The following is a 21,629-nucleotide window of genomic DNA, read 5'->3' on the forward strand; positions in this document are numbered from 1 at the left end:
TGAGGCTGGTAAATAATTTTCACTAGGCATATACGATAATCTTAGCATCCAAACCGATTTGTTTTTAGATTTGCTAGTACCTGGCGCCTGAACAACTTGTTAACAGTAATCCTGCACCCATGGCTACTTACACATATGTCTGACTTGGACACTTTGCTTTCAAAAGCACTGGTTTAAGGGCTGTATGCCTGTTCTAAGAGAGGAAATTGCTCTTCCTAAAAGGTGCATGGAAGGCTATTGAGTTACTTAAGGCATTTTTACATAAGTCTGCACATGTGTAGATGCTTATAACAGTGTTCACTTGTTGGGTTTTATGTTCTCAGGGCAGCCACCCACTTCCCTCTTTGTGCTCACTGCCACTGCCCCCTCCATGCCTTGCTGGGGCCTTGCCATTTGCCTGCTGCTTGTGCTCTAGGCTTCCTGGTGCCCCTTGCACAGTGTACTTTGGGCTCTGGGTCCCATCACAGAAATCCTTGGTCTCTTATGTCTGCAGCGATTTCATTGCTTGTTTTTTCTCTGGATGGTGACATGCTTTTATTTTATTTTGCATTACAGTTTAGATTTGAATAATAAACAGTACCTCTTCAGTTCTAGCTCCCCCAATAGAAAAAAAGAAAAAGTTTCTCATCTGTTGCGTGTGTTGTTTTAGTCTTTTAAAAGATGCAAGGCTTTAATTTATTTGAAAAAAAATCTTTAAAGAAGTAGCCTTTGCATAGAATTATAGGAGGAAGGTGGATAATACTTGTTTTGTCTTTGACTTTATAGCTTAGAACCCCATTGGAGGAAGATCAAAATAAATGCAAATCCTTACCAAACTTTGTCCTTGGTGTAGTAATAGAAGTGATGTCATGTGTTTGTGAAAGGACCAGAGTTTCTGTGTATCTGGAAAGCCATCTGCAGATTGGCTGACAGCCATGGTCAGAGCTTCCTTTTTCAGCCTGGAACAATTGGTTCAAGGAAGTTGTCCCTAGCTCCTGAGAGCAGAGGGTGGCCTTCAGGCTGTCATGCAGTGGGACTGTCTTGCCGCAGGCCTCTATGTCATTGCTGCATTCCTACTGTGCAATATCTGAAGACCAGGGGTTGCAAATAACTATTTTCCCTGGGGCCTTTGACATGGTTGAATATTGAAGAAAAGTCTAAGCTGTTCAGATGACTAAAAATCACAGTATAAGAAAGCAAAACGAAGGCACTGACCTCAGAAGGGGGCTGGAAGACTTGTGAGGGGAGTCTGCAATGTGGCTGTAGCAGTGGAGGGTGGATAGGAGGGCTTTTGTGTTCTGGCTTGGCTCTGGGATGGGGCTGTTGATTCCCAGTGTAGACCTATGTGGAGACACAGGTTAGTGGTTTAGGTCTCTGGATGTGGCCTCTGAGGCTTCCTGCTCTGTAGGTCCACTTAATTACTGGAACCTTTCTTAGTTTTCTTCTCTTTCAAAATGTGGGATGGTCAGCCTAGATGGTAAGATTCCTGTCTGCTCTGACCCATAGGCCAGCAGCTAGCTGTGTGACCTGCGTAGCGCAGAGCTTTTGTTTTAATGTTGCCCCATACTATGTGAGTTGACCTTTCTTTTGCATGATGGCTGGTGGCCTCATACCACTTTGGTCCCTGCCTGCTGTCCTCTTCCTCTTCTGTGTTGGGTGCCTGCCCATGTTTCCCACATGGCATGCGGAGTGCTTCCTCACACGCAACTCCCTGGCTGGTGTAAACCTTGGTGGGTCAGCTCTGCCACTTACAGCCTAGTGCTCTCCCCTTTCACAGCTCCAACTTGTGGTCCCAGAATGTGTGTGTGGGTTTTGTGGTCCTCTTTAGTCTATTGTCTCTGCCTAGCCTGAAGGCTTAGGTGTGGGTATCTGGTTGGCATTGGTGAGCTAGGCTGCCCACAGCCATCTTCCTGCCCCTGCCAACCCTGCACTGTCACAGCTCTTTTTTTTTTTTTTTTTTTTTTTTATGTCATTGACAGTTAATCAAACTGGCTGATTGGGCTCTGTTATTTCAATCTCATTGTCAACTTCCCCTTGATCATCTCATTAGCTTCCTGCTTTGTAAATCCAACTGGAAGCAGCAATTCACATATGCTCCTTTGTGTGGGGACATCACCACCTTGTGGACTGCTGTGGTATTGCTAAGAAAGTTTTTTTTTTATTGTGAAAATACTGTACAGAGGGGTTACAATTACATAGGCAAGATAATGAGTACATTTCTTATCAAGCATTGTAGCCTCCTCCTTTGTTTCCCATTCCCATCCCTTCCCATCCTCCCCTCCCCACCCCCCCCCCCCCCCACCACCAAAGTTTGTAAAGTTCGTTTTCGACATAACAACTTGTACATCTCATTGTTGCAGTGGGTCCACCTTACACTAACTTTTCTTTCCTAGTTAGTGATAAGTTTCACTTAAAGATACTTTGATTAGTTGTCTCATTCAGTGTCTGTTGAATTCATTAAGAAAATATCTGAGTGTGAGATAGATGTTAGTCAGTGTACTGAGGAATTAGGAGCTTTAAAAGCGAACAGAAAGTCCAGATAATTGTGATACTCAAAACTGTTCCATGTGAGCCTTTATGCACAAAGTGCACTGGGAAGCAGGAGGAAATGATTCACTTTATCTGAAAGATATTCATCCACTCAGGGCTGCTGGTTGTCAGTTTGGAACTGGAAGGATGTGCAATAAGTTTGATAAGAGCAGGAAGAGCAGGTTCTCACTTTGCCAACGTCCTGAAGCCTGTGTAGAAAAAGTGTTTTATGGCTAAGTGTTGCATTGCAGCACAGAGCATATTGGAGTTAGGGGCAGGAAGTAAAGCTGGAGGTTGGCCCCTTCAGAGACTCTTGAAAGAGGAAGAATGAAGAGAATCCTTTTTTTTCAAGATTTTATTATAAAGGTGATTTATAGAGGGGTTACAGTTGTAAAGAGAATATTTCTTTTTGGACTTGTTAATACCCTTTCCCTCACTCACTCCCAGTTTTTCCCTCCTGTCCCCACCTACAAGAATCCCTTTTAATCTGACGTATTTTTGACAGAAGAACCAAATGGTATTTCTTTGAAATCAGAGTAACTTTTCAAGGAATTGGTTGTTATTCCACTTTACAATTCTAGACCTAGAACCTCAGAATTTGACTTCACTATGATATCCCAGCTAGGAAGGAAGAGAGAATGTTCTCCCAAACCTGAGCTTCAGGCTTGCTAACACACATTGAAAATGCTGGTGTCTTATCAAAGAGACAGCCTTGGCCTGCAAGCACAAGCAATTTGTGATCTGATATTTACCTGAGCAAGTTGTAGCTAAAATACTACTAGACTGCCAGCCTACTACATAGTGGCTGCCTGAAAGGAGAGACAGTGGATGTGGAGGAAGATCCCAGAAGAATAAGAAACTATAGAACAAACAGAATGCAGTTAGGTGGATGAAGTGTTCTGGAGTTTGGAATACAACAGATGGGAAGATATCCTGAAAAAGTAGGATCTTTGAGCTTCCTTAAGGAATGGTGTGAAGTGGGGGTGGGAGATAAATCCTCCTGGGCATGGTGACAGAGTTGGGAAGGAACCAGGGGAGTAGCCAGCTGGGGAGCACTGGGCACTAGCCAGTGAGGTGGGTACTGTGGCTGGTACTATGCCTGTCACTCCCTAGTGTGAATTTGGTGTTCACTTTACACTTGAGATAACATGAAGTGGGCCAATCTCTGCTGTAGAGGTTTTCTATCTATTCATACCAGAAGGTGAATCCACTGTTTTGATATATTGTCTGTTTATTTTTTTTTTTATTTTTTATTGTAAAGATACTATACAGAGGGTTACAGTTACATGAGCAAGGTAATGAGTACACTTCCTATTGAGCATTGTTACCCCCTCCATTGTTTTTTCCCCTACCATCCCCTTCTCTCCCTATCTTCCCTGAGGTTCTTTTTTTTTTTTTTTAAATTGTGATTAAGTGATTACATAATTTCCCAAATTTTACGGTATTGTGGAATAATGATGCTCATTTAAAGTCACAAGTTCATTCTAACTTTCCTGGAGCAAATTGTCTATCACAGTCTATAACATATAACAGTGTACACATACATACCATACATGTGATCAGCAGCATGGGGATATTTAGTAGTGGTTTGACCAGATGAGTGGAAGTTCTTTGTTTCTTAAGTCCTGTTAATTTTGTCATATCACCTAACATTTGGATTTAGCATCCATTTATCAGGGAGACCATGTACCATTTGTCTCTTTGCTCTTGGCTTACCTTGCTCAACATGATTCCTTCTAGCTCCATCCATTTCCCTGACAAATGCCATTATTTTGTCATTTCTAATGGCTGCATAATATTCCATTGTGTATAGATACCACAATTTTTGGATCCATTCATCTGTGGTGGGGCACCTGGGTTGTTTCCATATCCTAGGTATTGCGAACAGTGCTGCAATAAACATGGAGGTGCAGGTGTCCTTGTATATTGGTTCATGTTGTTCAGGGTAGATACCTAGAAGTGGTATGACTGTGTCGTAAGGGAGGTCAATCTTTAGCTTTCTGAGGACCCTCCAGACTGCTTTCCAAAGTGGTTGTATAAGTGTACATTCCCACTAGCAGTGTAATAGGGTTCCTCTTTCTCCACATCCCCTCCAGCATTTGGCTGATTTGTGGATGTGGGACATTCTGACTGGGGTAAGGTGGCATCTCAGGGTTGTCTTTATTTGCATTTCCTTCACCACCAGGGATGATGAACATTTCCTCATGTGTTTCTTTGCCATTTTTATTTCTTCATCTGAGAAGTCCCTCTTTAGTTCCCTTGCCCATTTAGTAATTGGTTTGTTAGGTTTGGGAGGGATTAGTTTCTTGAGTTCCCTGTATATACTGGATGTTAACCCCTTGTCTGATATATTGCTGGTAAATATTTTTTCCCAATTAGTTGGTTGTCTTTCTAGCTTAGTTGCGATAGATTTAGCTGTGCAGAAGCTTTTTATTTTAAGGTAGTCCCATTTGTCGAGTCTCTCTCCAACTTGTTGTGACCCTGGGACTCTGTTCAGGAAGTTCCTTCCTGTGCCTATTAGTTCAAGTGTCTCTCCTACTCTGTCCTGCAGTAGTTTCAGAGATTCAGGTTTAATGTTAAGGTCTTTAATCCATTTTGAGTTGATGTTGGTGCATGGTGATAGGCTGGAGTATGGTCTGTTTATTATGTTTTGCTTCGTTTTGGGGTTAGTGATTTCTTCGCTGTTGATGATAAAGAAAACCAAGACTCTTTGGAGTGTCTTGTCAAGCACCTGGGACTTAATGGCATTGTTTTGTCCTCATAGGATGGGACAGATTAGAGTCAAATTAGTTGGCTATTGTAGTTGTTAACTTGGTACTCAAATTGTGGTTGTTCTCTAGGTGTGCAGTTGGCTGTTAAGTGTTTTCCTTCCCTACCTATCACTGGTTGTGGCCCACTTAGATTCATTGGAAATACTAAGATTCTCCAGTATCTAACATTTGCTATTTCAACAACACTTGAAGGGGCTCCTTAGGTTATCATTTTTAAACATGAAGCAGTTTATTTGAGAAAATAAAATGACACTGATTAATAAAGCAAAGTATCTATTGCATGAATATTAATAGAGTTGTAGGATTGGTTTCTGCCATTTTTTCTTTTGAGATCTCTCTTGAAGGATTTTTAAAAAATTGTTTTTATAACATTATGACCTTTATAGATTATGTACGGAGAGAAATTACCATTTCATAAGTCAGGATTCTTTACTCTCTCCCAGTTTTTCCCTCTTGTCCTCATCCACAAGTTGTTTAGTTCATTTTCAACATACTATCTACTATGTATCACTGCTGGCATTTGTTTCTTTTTCTTTTTTTTTTTTTTTGGGTCCGGTTGTGGGGTCTGAACTCTGGGCCTGGCGCTGTCCCTCAGCTCTTCAGCTCAAGGCTAGCGCTCTACCACTTGAGCCACAGCGCCACTTCTGGCTTTTTTCTTTTTGCTTATGTGGTGCTGAGGAATTGAACCCAGGGCCTCAGGCATATAAGGCAAGCGCTCTACCAGTGAGCCACCTTCCCAGCCCTGGCATTTGTTTCTTGAAGGGTTTTCAATGTTGGCCCCACACATCTTGGATGTTTTTTTAAAGATCACTAAAATGTAGTACCCATGTGGTGAAAAGAATCCAGAGGGCTGGGAAGATGGCTCTGTGGTAGAGTGCTTGCCTTGCATGCATGAGGCCCTGGGTTTGATTCCTTAGCACCATATAAGCAGAAAAAGCCAGAAGTGGTGCTGTGGCTAAAGTAGTAGAGCTCTAGCCTTGAGCTGAAGAGCTGAGAGACAGTGCCCAGGCCCAGAGTTCAGGCCCCACTACTGATCAAAACAAGCATACAAAAAGAACCCAGGAATTGAGTAGGAAAGTTGAAAGTTTGAGAACATGTTTTTATCAGCATCCTGATGATTCAAACAACATCAAAGCTTGAGAACCACTAGACAGGGTACAATCTCATTGTTAGCTTCAATAATAATAGTGCAGTTATTACTACCAATATAGCACCTTTAGTTAACCTGCCTCACTGCCAGTTGAGAGGTCAATTTTACAATCCTTAAACTTGCTGCTACTACTACAATGTACTATTCTTCATATTTGTCTTAAGAAAAAAAAAGCATCATTTTGCACATGAAGCTGCAGTAAAGCTCTTCTAGTAATATCAGCACCGTGGAAAGCAAGGCATATTTGTAGACACTGAAACATCACCTGCCTCAGGCTCAGCCTCCAGTGAAAGAAGTGGGTGTGGTCAGCAAGTACAGTCTCCTGCAGTCAGGAATTTGGATGGTAGTATCTCTCAACATGGGTTTTCAAAACAGAAGTTAAACATAGTTCTGTGGGAGATTGATAGGTATAGTTCTGTGGGAGATTGATAGGCATAGTGAACAGGATTTGTCTAGCTTACAAATATTTCAGAAGCACCTTTAAAATAAGATTCCCTGTTTTTATATTCTTAGAATTAGTTTGCTATTACAAAATTCGAATTCTTAGGAGGGACAAGAACAGAAATTATGTTTCTATGTGGCTTCATGTAAAGTAAATGTTAAGTATATTCAGTAAGTGTTTATTGGTTTAGTGATAATTCTCTGCTAATTCTTGTAGGTTTGCTTTGGGTTATCTTGGGAAGATGGACAGCTCATCTATGTTAGCTTTTGTTTTTCTAAAAGGAAAAGATCTCAATTTCATACTCCCCCTTTTTTGCTTGGTCCTTTGTTGTTCTTTAATATTTAATATCACAATAATTACTGTCCTTATGTGAAACAGCATTGTATTCATTTAGAAATTCAGTTTCAAAGAAGTTACACAACCTAGCCTAACCTAGCCAAAATGTCACTGAACTAAACTATTATAGTCTAACTCAAGTACCCAGTACTGCCAATACTAGTTTACACTGGGCTGCTTGGTTTAAGTGCATGATGCTCTCATTTCCCAGTTCCCTTCCAAAGGTATTTTAAGCCTTTACCTGCCCTATTTTTCTTTTAACTAGAATGAAAATCAGAAAACATACTGTTTGATCACCTACTTGATTTCACTTATCCTGGGAGTGTTTTCTGGTTTTTTTTCCCCTCTTTTGGTGCTTTACTGGGACTTCCAACTTAGGACCTGAGCACTCTTCTCTTAGCTTATTCACTCAAGGCTAGTACTCTACCACTACAGTCACAGCTTCACTAGCTTTTTGCTGGTTTTAATAGGAGATAGGAGTCTCACAGATTTTCATGCCTGGACTGTCTTTGAACCGTGATCCTCAAGATTTCAGCTTTCTGAGTAGCTTGTATTACAGGCGTGAGCCAGTGTGCCCAGCTTGGTTCTTAAACTATTCTTCTTGTCAGTTTCATACCCTGTCATTGTTGCAGAATCAAAGACAATTGATGTAAAAAGAGGACAATTTCTTTTGGTTCACAGTTGCTCACAGTCATTACTTTTGGGCTGGTGTGAGACAGTACTTCTTATATCAGGCAGTGCTTGGCTGAGGAAGCCACTTAGCTCATGGCAGCCACAATACAGAGACAGGAAAATGCTGGAGTCCCACAGCCTACTTCAAAAACACACTCCCACCCTATGACCTAACTTCCTCCTACTAGGCCCCACAGACTCCCCATATTGCCACTCAAGGAACCAAACCTTCATCATATGGGTCTTCATGAAACACTTATTCCAAAGCCTAGGACCATCTATCAGATAAACATTTCCTTGCTTACATCGCCTCATGTCTTTCCCATAGCTCTCCTGATATGAAGAGTCATGCCAGGAGTCATAGTTACAGGGTAATTGTGTACTGTGAGTGCCAGAACATTTGCTGTCATGGCATCTTCCTTCATTCTCTGAACACTGCTTGCCATCAGGTGTATGTGTTTTATGACCAGGTCAGGAAAGTTGAGTTTATAAACCTCATAGTTATTTTTTCTCCAACTTGAGAACTGAGGATAAGAAATAACTGAAAAGCTGGTTAATATTGTTATATTCTCCATGTCACAATCAATCTAGATCTTATGTCATAAAGTGTGATTGCATTGCTATTGAAGGATTGTTATTTGTACTTACTGATCATTGTCTATTTAATTCTGGCAGCAGTGGTAGTAATTTGTTCAAGACCACGTTAAGTGATTATCTACCTCAGTCTTTTTTTCTTTCTTTCTGTAGATTTTAATTCTCTGCACTGACCGTTTTGTGAGAAAGGAAACGTTTTACGAATAGAGTAAAAGCTTATAAAATAGTTCTTTTCTTGTTTGTACTTGGAGCTTTCTTATTTGTTATTTGGATTGTTTGAAGTACTTTGAACCTTAGATCATAGCAAATCAGGATGTAATAGTAATGCTGCCCCTTCTCTTACAAAGACAAATACATCTTCCCATACCAAGGTGGATGTTGGCTGTTGCAAACCTAATGGTGAGAAATGGGGAGGAAAGGATGTAGGTTTTTCTGAAGCATTTTACTTTTTCTTTTGAGAAATCCTTTCTATGGTTCTACATGGAACTACACTCTATTTGACAATTGTTTTCTTTTATATTTTCTTGTTTTACTATTAAGGATTTTGGTTAAGAATATATCTTAGGGGATAAAATGATCAATTGCTAATGAACTTTGGAAACCAGTGGCACAGTAAAAATAATTAGGTGGTCCTGATTGGTATTTTTAATTAGCAAAATGATTCAGGAGCAAAAAATACTTATTGTAAATCTTCAAGGACCTGGGATTACTGGGTTATGAGAGAAACACAGGATGCAGCTTCCGTGGGGTGTCTTCAAGAAGTAGGACCCCTGTGCTTGATTCATCCTTCCTACTTCCCTCTAGCCCCTTCCCTGCTAGAATATGGGTGCCTGAGAGTCCCAGGTTGAGGATGACTGATTTACAAAGCAGAAGAGCCTGATTTCCCAGTGTCATGGAGCCACCATGTCACCCTTGGTCTTCTACTGCTCAAGTCGTGATGTGTTTGATGGGGCTGAACTTCCTTCTTGGTTAACCCATTGCTGTGTTTACATTTTTCTTGTCTTTTCATAAGGCAACAAGGTTAGCTGAGGAAAAGGTACCCACCACTGAAGCTTTCAAGAGGCTAATTTTGTGTGTGTGTGTGTGTGTGTGTGTGTGTGTGTGTGTGTATATGTGTGTGTGTGTGTGTGTGTGTGTGTGTGTGTGTGTGTGTGCCATTATTGGGGCTTGACCTCAGGCCTCACTTGTCTTTTTTACTTAGGATCAGTTCTCTAAACTCTCGAGTCATACTTCTAGTTCCAGCTTTTAGCTAATTGGAGAAAAGAGTCTTTTGTTGATTTATCTTCCTGGGCTAACTTTAAACCTTGATCCTCAGATCTCAGCCTCCTAGATAACTAGGATTATGTGTGCGCGCCACTAGTGTCTGACTTTAAGAGGCTAATTTTTATAAGGTGTTCCCAGGTGACTCCAGTCTCATAAGGAATAGAAAAATGGTTAAAAGTTATGAATTAATTTCATAGAAAAGGAAATGGAAGTGGCTCATACAATCAAGAAAAACAATAAAATTGAACTGAGAAATTGTTTTTACTAAGCAGTTTGGCAAAAATTCAAAAGTGCAGGTGACATTTGCTCTCTCAGTCCTGTCCTCACCACCTTGCCAAGAAACTAAGAGTAGTAGTGACAACTGTGTGGCCTTTTCATTAATATGCAAGAGCTGGTGACCTTTCTTGCCTTGTGCCTGGGACCCACATGTCGACTCTTCTCCTTTATCCCTATGTCCTTTTCCCTATGACTGTAGTACAGGTGCCTGCAGGGACCACATGCTTTTGTTCTTCTCTGAATTATTCTAAGCTCCTACTTCTGTCCTCTAGTGTAACATTGAACATATTTTTTAAATTATTATTTTAGACCCAAAACAGCTAAAAACAGGGGAGTTACAGTTACGTAAGTCAGGTAAGGAGCATATTTCCTTTTTTGGACAAAAATACAAATTATGTTAGGCTGCATGGAATAAGGCAATCATAAAAAAGATGTCTACTGTGGAGGATAGCTTCTTATCTACTAGAATTACAGGGTAGGTACCTTTGACCCAACAGCTACATCTGGGACTTTACCTTCAGTTCTGACTGTTCAGAATTGCTCTTTTCAGTTTTTTCTTGTTTTTATCTGAAGGCCAATAATTGAAAACAACTGAAAAACCATCAGCAGGATTATTTAAGTGAAGTAATGTACATCTATTCAGTGAGATGGACTGCAAATAATGTAGTGTGCTACCCTATCTGTTGAAAGAAAACAACAAACAGATTAACAAAGAATAAGCATAGGTGGCCATTATTGTATTATACACATAAGCTAGTAAGCAAGAATGATAGGAAATGTGGAGACTTGCTAGACAGGGAAAAGACTGGGAAGACAGTCACTGGTAGTCCTTGGAGGTGTTTGTTCCAGTTCAAAAAGTGAAAGATAAAAATCTTAGAATGGTATATGCTGATAGGTCTAAAGAACATTTAAAACTTACATTTTTATTGAATATGTACCAATAAACATCTCTAACTTATTTCAATGATAAAAATTAATTGAATAATGATACTATATGTATGTGTATTGTACTGTTTTTTTTTTTTTTTTTCTAAGAATAATGTGAGCTGGATGCCCGTGGCTCAAGCCTGTAATCCTAGTTACTCAGAAGGCTGATATCTGGAGATAGGGATTCAAAGCTAGCCTAGGCAGCAAAGTCTTCATGAGTCTCTTATCTCCAATAAACTACTCAAAAAAGTTAGAAGTGGCACTGTGCCTCAAGTGGGAGAGTGCTAACCTTGAGTGTGCTAGGCTTAGGAACAGCACCCAGGCCTGAGTTCAAGCCCCAGGATCAGCAAAAACAAAACAAAACAAACATAAACCAAAAAACAGAAACAAAAAAACCCCCAAATAAACAAAAAATAAAAGTAGCATGGAACTAGATATGTTGGTACTCTCCTGAAAACAGGAGGATCATGAGTTCCAGGCTAGCTGGGCAAAAGTTAATGAGAAAGAAGAGTTGGGGGTGTGGTTCAAATGGTAAAGTATTTGTCATTTATGTATGAGGCCCTGGGTTCAATATCCAGCAAACCACCTCTCATCCTCCCTATCTTCCCTTCCCCCCAAAGAAGGAACATGAGCAAGGGAACTTGAAATATGCCTGTGTTTTTGGTGTTTGTGGTTGTTATAGATAATCTTCTAATTACTGTTAACCTTTTTTTCCCCTAGTCCTGACGATATTGGGACCTGCTGGTATATCCTCCTCTCTGGTTCTGTGTTCATTAAGGAATCCATGTTTCTTCCAAGAAGCAGGTATTGTATAGATTTTTCAGTAATCATACTTGAAATGGGAAATTCTTACGCTGAGTTGCTTTGCAAAATTTTCCTGATACAAAGCAAAGCAGTACTTTGAGGTTGTTACATATAAATCTGAACAGTGTGGAAAGACAAGAACAAAAGCCATGTTGGCGGCATGTATTATGTTCATTACCTGACTATATCAGCACATTTGTTCATTGTCAGTGAGATTGGCCTCAAGATGACTTATGTAAGGAAGAGTAATTTCAATAACATTGTAGCAGGCAGTCTCAAAAGTATCTGAAGAGAGGCAAAAATCACTCATCAAGACCACAGGGGACTAGAAATGAAAGCCAGGAACTATCTTTGACTTCTTGGTTTCTTAGGACCATATGGTCTCTCATTTGTGCATCTGACTCTCGAAGGCTTTAATCCCTCCCTGTGATTTCTGTGTGTATGTGCTGACTGTTGATTTATGACTTTGTGTCCCTAATAGTTTTACTATTTTATTACAGTGCTTGTGTATTTTTGTTGACTTCCTCAAGGCACAATCTTGATAGACTCAGGCAGGTGTATACTGTTGTTCCAATCAGCTGTGGTCAAACAGGGCTCATTTATTTAAATGTGATGATCTAGGTTCATATTAACTATAGTGTCATTAACTGTATTTTCCTCTTATGTATTTTTCACAAATAACTAAGATTTAAAAAATTTTAAGTGTTCTCTTTTACGTCGATAATTATTTCATTTAAATGACTAAGTATATTAAACTATATCACTTCTTTCTGCCATGTAACTACTACTCTATAAAAATATTAACTAACTTGAATAGGCAATTCTGAATTTATTGAGTTGTAAAAAATCTACTCTAATGTTGGGAAGAATTTTATAGAAAATCGGCAAGATGCCAGGAGCTAGTAGTTCACGCCTGTTATCCTATCTACTTAGAAGGCTGAGATCTGAGGATCAAGGTTTGAAGCTTATCCCAGGCAGGAAAATCCATGGAGCTGTGGCTCAGGTGGTAGAATACTGGCCTTGAGAGAAAAGCTCAGGAACAGTACCCAGGCCCTGAGTTCAAGCCCCAGCACAAGCATCTCCCCTTTTGCTCTCCCCTTTCCCCCCCCCCCCCCCAAAAAAAAAAAATCAGTGAGTTATGGAGAGGTGTTTTTCCAGGGTGGACTCAGGTTGGCCTGGGAATGGTCATGGGGTATGAGATGGGTTTGAGGGAAAGGAAGGAGAAAGTCTGTTTACCTACTTTACCCTCTGCTTCTCCAAGTTCAGACTGGCAAGCTTTACCTTCTTTGGGAAATGGTCCAACAGAGAAATAAGCTCTGTTGGCCGTTCACTGTCTTCAACTAGCAGTGTTTTCATAATAATAATAACATTGATAGTAATAATCATAGGAATAGTTGTAACGGTAGCAGTAGCAATAATGAAACCATAATAAATCAGAAGAACTGTAGCTCTTTATGGTTTCATAATAAAAGAGCTAAGGCTTCTGCAGTTCTTCTGATTTTTTTTTCTAGGAATCATTTATTTTCCTTGGTTACATCAAGAAACTCTATCTATCTATCTATCTATCTATCTATCTATCTATCTATCTATCTATCTATCTATCTATCTATCTATCTATCTATCTATCTACCTATCTATCTATCTACCTACCTACCTACCTACCTATGTATCTATCTATCTATCCATCCTGAAACTTCTGGGTAGTTATAATTTATTATGTCCATCTATGTGAATATTTGCCAGGAACCACTTTAAATGTGTTGTGAATATTAAGCTATTTAAATCTACTATTATTCTTTGAGGTAGATAAAATAATTTCATGCATCTTGTAGATAAGGAAAATTGGGTTGGTAGGATGCTTATGTGTATTTCTGACTAGGAAGCCTGGTACAGCTCTGTGAACCAGCTTTCTATAACTCTAGGAATTCAATTTCCCAGAGGAATGTAAAATTGAATAAGAATACTCTTCTCTTAAACCCAGGACCTATCATTTTGTCCCTTCAGGTGTCTATCTGACTTAACATATATATATATATATATATATATATATATATTTTTTTTTTTTTTTTTTTTTTTTTTTTTGCCCCATACTATCCCTTCCCTCCCCAACACCCACCACCCCAAGTTGTAAAGTTTGTTTTCAACATAGTGTCTTGTACATCTCATTGAAACAATGGATCAAGCCTATATCCTTACTTCAGCATTTTTTTTTTAATTTAATTTTATTTTATTTGAGAACATACTGTACAGAGGGGTTACAATTACATGGGCAGGATAATGCATACATTTCTTACCAAGCATTGCAGCCTCCTCCTTTGTTTACCCTTCACCTCCCTTCCCAGCCTCCCCCCTCCCCCCCACCCAATCCCCCCCCCCCCCCCCCCCCAGCATTTTTGTTATTTCTCTTCCCTCCCCAAATTAGAAAAATGTATATACAAGATGCAGGGCATGGGAATCAAATGCAGTGAAAACAGGGATTGTACCATGGGGGAAGAACATACAAAGGAAACCAAAAAATCACATAGTACATTATAAGTACATTACAAACAACAACAAGAAAGATAAAACCTCTTTTGTCCCTAGCTTGGGGTTCATTTCACTTAGCATCATCTTATATGGTCATTATTCTAGATGTAAACTAGTTATTGCAAATAAGGGAAACCATGGGACCTATGTTTCTTTGGGTCTAGCTTACTTCACTTAATATAATTTTTTCCAAGTCTCTCCATTTTCTAACAAATGGGTGGTGTAATTCTTTCTGATAGAGGCATAGAATTCCATTGTATATATATACCACATTTTCTTGGTCCATTCATCTACTGAGGGCATCTGGGTTGGTTTCATATTTTAGCTATGGTGAATAATGCTGTGAAAAACATAATTGTGGTGGTAGTTTTAGTATGGCCTTGGTTGTGATCGTTTGGGTAAATGCCCAAAAGTAGGATTGCTGGGTCATAGAGGAGCTAGCTCTATGTGTAGTTTTTTTTTTTTTTTTGTCGGTCTTGGGGCTTGAACTCTGGGCCTGGGCACTGTCCCTCAGCTCTTCAGCTCAAGGCGAGCGCTCTGCCACTTGAGCTACAGCACCACTTCCAGTTTTCTGGTGGTTTTATTGGAGATAGGAGTCTCATGGTCTCTCCTGCCCGGGCTGGCTTTGAATTGCGATCCTCAGATCTCAGCCTCCTGAGTAGCTAGGATTACAGGCGTGAGCCACCAGCGCCCGGCTTATGTGTAGTTTTTTGAGGACTGCTTTCCAGAGTGGTTGAACAAGTTTACACTCCCACCAACAATGCAGTAGGGTTCCCTTCTGTCTACATCCCCTCCAGCATCTGTTGTTATTCGATTTCTTAATTATAGCCATTCAATGTTTTGATATGCATTTCTTTTATGAGCATTTCTTCATGTGCCTATTGGCCATTCTCACTTCCTCTTCAGAGAAGTCTCTCTTTAAGTCTTTAGCCCACTTATTAATGGAGTGGTTGTTTCTTTGAGAATTTGTTGTTGGGGGATTTAATTTTTTTTTAGTAGTAAGTGTATTTTAGATATGTCTATTTGTATGGCTCCTAATCCCTGGGCTTTCTATTGATCTTGCTAGCTATGTCCTTTGCCACGTAGAAACTCTGCAGTTTTATGCAATCCCGCTTATCCAACCTTTCTTTTATCCAACCTTTCTTTGATTTGTTGTGTGTCTGTGTCTTTATTAAGAACCTTTTGTCCTGTGCCAAGGAGCCCTAGAGTTTCTCCTATTCCTTCCTGTATTGTTTTCAGGGTGCCTGCTTTTACTTCCAGGTCTTTGATCTATTTGGAGTTGATTCTGGTGCAGGATGATATATAAGGATCTAGCTTTAGTTTTCTACAGGTGCTTAACTAATTTTGTCAGCACCATTTACTGAAGAGGCTCTCTTTCTTCCATTCTATTTTTTTTAGCTCCTTTGTCAAAGATTAGGTGGCTATAGGTCTGTGGGTTCATTTCTGGGTCTTCAGTTTTATTTCATTGGTCCTCAGGTCTGTTCTTGTGCCAGTACCAAGCTGTTTGGATTGCTATGGCTTTGTAGTAGAGTTTGAAATTTAGTATTGATATTCCTCCAGCACTGTTCTTTCTTCTAAGGACTGTTTTTGCTATTTGAGGTCTTTTATTGTTTCATATGAATTTTTGGGCTGCTTCTTCTATTTGAGGTTGGGATATTGATGGGTATTGCATTGAATTTGCAGATAGCTTTTGGTTGTATTGCCATTTTCATGATGTTAATCCTCCCAATCCAGAGCATGGGAGGTTTTTCCACTTCCTTGGTTCTGCTTTAATTTTCTTTTTGAAGTTTTCATCATAGAGGTCCTTCACTTCTTTAGTTAGTGTTAACTCCTAGGTATTTCACTTTTTATGGGCTATTACAAAAGGGGTTGCTTTCCTGATTTCAGCTGCGCTCTTCTCATTATTGATATACAGAAAAGCCATTGATTTTTGAGGGTTAATTTTATACCCTGCTACTTTTCCAAAGTTTTGGATCAGCTCGAGTGGATAACTTCACTTGGGAGTGGAATCCATGGGGTTCTTTAAATACAAGATCATGTCATCTGCAAAGAGAAGAGTTTTACTTCCATCTTTTCTTCTTTGGATCCTCTTTGTTTGCATCTTGTCTTATTGCTCTAGCTAGGCATTCTAATACTAAATGAAGAGGAGTGGAGAGAGTGGCCATCCTTGTCTTGTTCCTGAATTAGAGGAAACAGCTTTAGCTTTTCATCATTAAGTATAATGCTGTCTGTAGGTTTGTCATATCTAGCCTTTATTGTATTGAGAAATGTTCCCTGGATTCCTAGCTTCTCCAGAGTTTTCATCATAAAGGGGCGTTGGATCTTGTCAAATGCTTTTTTCTGCTTTTTATGTGGTTCTTATCCTTGCTCTTATTGATGTGATGTATTACATTAATTGACTTGAGTATATTGAACCAGCTTTGAATCCCTGGAATGAATCTTCTTTGATCATGGTGTATGTCTTTTTTGGTGAGTTGTTGAAGTCAATAGGCCAGAATTTTGTTGAAAAGTTTTGCATTGATGTTCATCAAAGAAATGGGTCTATAGTTCTCTTTCTTTGATGAATCCCTGCCTGGTTTTGGGATGAAGGTTATAATGGCTTCATAGAAAGAGTTTGGTGGTGAACTTTCAGTTTCATTTTCATTGCAGAGTTGGAGGAGTATTGGTCACGTTCTGTTTTGAATGCCTTGTAGAATTCAGCTGTAAATCCATCCAGTCCTGGGCTTTTCTTGGGTGGGAGATATCTTATTGCTGTTTGTATTCTGATGCTTGATGTGGGTCTGTTAATTTGGTTTAAATCATCTTGGTTTAGTTTGGGCATGTCAGTATTTGCTAGAAATTCATCCATTTCTTCCAGATTCTCAAACTTATTAGCATAAAGGTTTTAGAAGTATTCCCTTATAATGGTCTGAATCTTTCTGTGGTGATGTTTCTATTCTCATCTCTGATTTTGTTTATTTGGGTATGTTTTTTTCTGATAAGATTTGCTAAGGGCCTGTCAATTTTGTTAGTTTTTTTGAAGAACCAACTCTTTGTTGATTTGTTCTGTGGTGTTTTTGGACTCTTAATTTATTTAATTCTGATTTAATTTAAATTATTTGTTTCCAATAATTGGGGTTTAGCTTGTTGCTCTTTTTCAAGGAACTTCGGGTGCCTTGTGAAAGTGTTGGCTTCAGATCTCTGCAATTTGTTGATGTAGGAACTCAGAGCTATAAACTTGTCTCTTAGTACTTCCTTTGCTGTGTCCCAGAGGAGCTGGTAATTTGTGTATTTGTTTTCGTTCAATATCATGAACATTTGAATTTCCTTACTAATCTCTTCCATGACCCACTGGTGGTTCAACAGTGTGGTGTTCAGCTGTCATGTGTTACATGATTTTCTTTGGTAGCTTTCTAATTGTATTCCCTTGTGGTCTGAGAGAATGCAGGGAATAATTTCACTGTTTCTGAAATGGACAATTTTGCTTTGTGACCTAAAATGTTTTGGAGAATGTTCCATGTGCTGCTGAGAAGAACAGGTATTCTGATGCTGCTGAGTGAAATATTCTGTAAATGTCTGTTAAGTCTAGTTGATCTATGCAGTTGTTTAGATGTGAGATTTCTTTGTTGAGTTTTTGCCAGGTTGATCTATCCAGTGGGGATTAATTAACAATTAATGTCTTTGGATCTATGTGAGATGTTAGGGAAAGTAGTGTTTGTTGGATAAATATGGGTGCTCCATTATTTGGTGAATAGATACTTGGAATTGTAATATCCTTCTGAAGGATAGATCCTTTAATTAGTATGTAATGACCTTCTTTATCTCTTTTTGATAATTTTAATTTGAAGTTTTGTTTTATTGCAACTGCTGCCTGTTTATGGAGGCCTTTTGCTTGGTAGATTTTATTCCAGCCTTTCACTTTCAGAATATGTTCATTTTTGTGAGCAAGGTGTGTCTCTTGAAGGCAGCCAATAGAAGGATCTTGTTTTTTGATCCAACTAGACAATCTATGTTGCTTAATTCTAGAGTTAAGTCCATTAGTATTGGGAGTTAGGACTGAGAGGTGTTTGGTAGTTCCTGCCATGTTATCCACCTTCTTGTGGGCTGTGCCAACTGTGATCTTCCTATGATTCTTGGATTCTGTTTTGGGGTGGTTTCTTGGCCTTTATTGTGGTCTTGTTGGTTTTCTATGTGTAGGACATCTTTAAGTATCTTTTGTAGGGCTGGTTTGGTGGAGATATGTTGTTTCAATTTTTCTTTGCTGTGGAAAGTTTTTATTTGTTCTTCCATCATGAAGGAGAGTTTAGCTCGGTACAGTATTCTTGATAGTTGTTTGTCTTTAGGGTGTGGCATACATCATTCCAGGCTCTTCTTGCTTTAATTGTCTGCTGAAGTTATTCTGATTGGTTTTCTTTTATAGGTAATTGATCTTTTCTCCCTGACAGCTGATTTACATGTCTAAATGTGAAAGATATAGTTAAATAGTGTTTAGTTATTGGAATATTAAAACTATTGTATGTTACTTCAGGGTAAGTATTAGTCACAAATGAACTACATATTTTTTCAAAGTTAAATCACCTGGAATCTCTTATCTAAGATAGTCATTCTTTACTACTTTTTTCTCTCTAGATTACTTTTTACATGTGTGTTCTATATACACGTATGAGAACATTTATATACATATATAGGTATTATTTATACTAAAGAATATATGTACCTTGCTTTAAAATATTAAATAAACACTTCATAAAATTATGCTCTTGATAACATTTAATCCCCATTCAATAATCAGTTAGTTGAACTTTCTCCAATGTAGTCAGTAATCATACAGGGTAAGTTTTAATTCTTTTCATTGTAAATACTGCTAACATGAATGTGGTTTAGAATTTCTACTTATTGGAGAGGGCACTGACTAGTGACATCATCATAATCTTGCTGCAGTGAGTGCAGCACAAAGTCTGTCCCCTGAAACACAGAGCAGGGAAGGTGCTGGTGTCCTACCAGCAGTCTTCAGCAAGTCAAGTAACAGCTTGTTCTGATTTCTGGAAAGGAATCCAGTGTTTAGGAAACTGCTATTCTAGAAAGAAGAGGACTTGTAGTTCAGACCTATTTCATGAGCACATTGGACTGAATGTCTAATTATGACATAGGTTACTCTTTCCCTGGCTGAATGTCAAATGATTGCAAGTTAGGACTTAAATGGGGTGAGGGAATAGTATTTCAGAATGATGACAAGCCAATGCTATTTATAGTTTATTCTTTCATGTTGCACCTGGTGACACGTTCAGTGTCCGAGTTTTGTAGATGTTTCCTTAGGAGGAGTTCTGAGATTGTTTTGATAAGAGTCAATTTTACCAGGTACCAATGGCTCATGACTGTAATCCTGCTATTCAGGAGGCTGAGATCTGGAGGATCATGCTATGAAGACAATTCAGACAGAAAAGTTCAGGAGATTCTACTTTCAAAATTACCAGGAAAAAGCAGGACTGGAGACATGGCTCAAGTGGTAGAACCATCAGCAAGCCAAGTGAATATGTGTGGTACTGGCACCAGTAAAAGAATAAAAAAGTTAACTCTCTACCATGCTAACGATTAACAAAACTATTCATATGTTTCTCTCTAGATAATATTGAGGTTTGATATGAACTAGGTGTTATGAGCCAGTTTTGTAAAAACAATTAGTTTACACGATTCTACACACTTAACTATATTTTTATCCTGTAAGGCTGAAAATGAGTTGTCTGTATAGTTAGTAAACTGAGCAGCCTGTTAGTAGAGACTGTTACTCATTTTCCCTTGAACTGTTGTTCTTTTTATTTTTTCGGGTCCGGTCATGGGGCCTGAACTCTGGGCCTGGGCGCTGTCCCTCAGCTCTTCAGCTCAAGGCCAGCGCTCTACCACTTGAGCCACAGTGCCACTTCTGGCTTTTTTCTTTTTGCTTATGTGGTGCTGAGGAATCGAACCCAGGGCCTCATGCATGCAAGGCAAGCGCTCTACCACTGAGCCATCTTCCCAGCCCTGAACAGTTAATTTTGAACCTAAGTATCTTCACCAATATTTATGTCTTAAACTAATAGGAAATTATTTTGACATCTGATTGCATCAGGTAAGAAGGATGATATAAACTAGAACATCTGTCATTTGATTTCTAGATTACATTAGCTCTTGAAGTCCTCAGTTGATACTGAAGCCAGTATATTATGTTTCTCTCTGTTATTTTTCTAGATAGATGAGAGTTGTTTTGCTCATCTGTCTTTGTGTTGGTTGTTCAGATGGGAATAGTGTTCCTTGCTAAGGTATGTGACATTTGTAGAGCCTTTGGATACCTTGTGACTGTTAGTGACAGCTTATTCCCTTCCCTACTTAAAGCAGTTTTAGTGATACAAATTTTTGAGAATTTTTATTGGAAATCTATTAGAAATTTGCCAAGTTTTGAGCAAGTAGATGCAGTTTTGTTTTTTTGTTACTACATATAATATTGTCCTAAGATTGATCCTAAACCACGTGAACTATAATTTGTATTTTTTTTTTAACATTTTTATTGTATTTTCTAATTTTAGTCAGTCATAGAGCTTGGACTTAGGGCCTGGGCACAGTTCCTAAGGTATTTTGCTCCAGGCTAGCACTCTACCACTTGAGCCACAGCTCCACTTCTACCTTCCTGGTGATTAATTAGAGATTAGAGTCTCACAGATTTTGCTGCATGCGTAGGCTTTAAAATGTGATTCTCAGTTCTCAGCTTCCTGAGTAACAAGGATTGCAGGTATGAGCTACTGGTGCCCAGCTAATTTGTATTCTTGAAGCAAGATACAATTGAAAATTGTTTTACTTAAAGTCTTTCTTAAAGTGAGTTTGATTTTTTGTATCCGTAGAAAGACTGGAGCAAAGTTAATTTAGAAAGAGTATGTCGAGTTAGAGAGCCATGGATCAAGATAGAAACCGTGTAAATTACATTTGTTTTTCAAGCCTAGAAGTGAAATAGGTTGTGTGCTGCTCGGTTTTATGAGGGACTGCATCTGTCTGCAGTCATTTGTGGTTGATATATTAGAATAATTGACAGTGAGCTGAAGAAGGAATTTTTTCCCCTTCCTAACATTTTCACAAATACCATTTGTATCAGCAGTGACAATGATAAAGTTTTAAGTTTCGAAATCATTTTGTTATGTATGTTTGGTGTCTGCTGGGCAATATATATAAAAGTATTAATGCTTATTACCCTTATTTACCCTACATCAGTGCATTTAAGTAACTGTATTAGTGGTTGCTATGTCTTTTCACAAACAGCTTTCTATATATTTTATGAAGAACTAAATGGTAAGAGCTGAAAGTGCTAATTGCCCTGAATTCATGCACCTTGTGTACCAATATGATTCAATATGTG

The 21,629-nt window shown here is 38.9% G+C and overlaps 1 protein-coding gene across 11 annotated transcripts in view; it reads left to right on the forward strand.

The window, feature by feature from the left end:
• Positions 1–21,629, forward strand: part of Rapgef2 (Rap guanine nucleotide exchange factor 2) — a 251,514-nt gene that overhangs the window by 83,563 nt on the left and 146,322 nt on the right. For all 11 annotated transcript variants that reach the window (XM_042668369.1, XM_042668372.1, XM_042668373.1 and 8 more), the window contains exon 4: positions 11,660–11,743. In XM_042668369.1, the coding sequence (XP_042524303.1) occupies positions 11,660–11,743 (84 nt within the window). The remainder of the gene's footprint in view (positions 1–11,659; positions 11,744–21,629) is intronic.

This window comes from Dipodomys spectabilis, unplaced genomic scaffold (assembly GCF_019054845.1).
Source record: "Dipodomys spectabilis isolate Male_0828 unplaced genomic scaffold, ASM1905484v1 ptg000436l, whole genome shotgun sequence".
NCBI lineage: Eukaryota > Metazoa > Chordata > Mammalia > Rodentia > Heteromyidae > Dipodomys > Dipodomys spectabilis.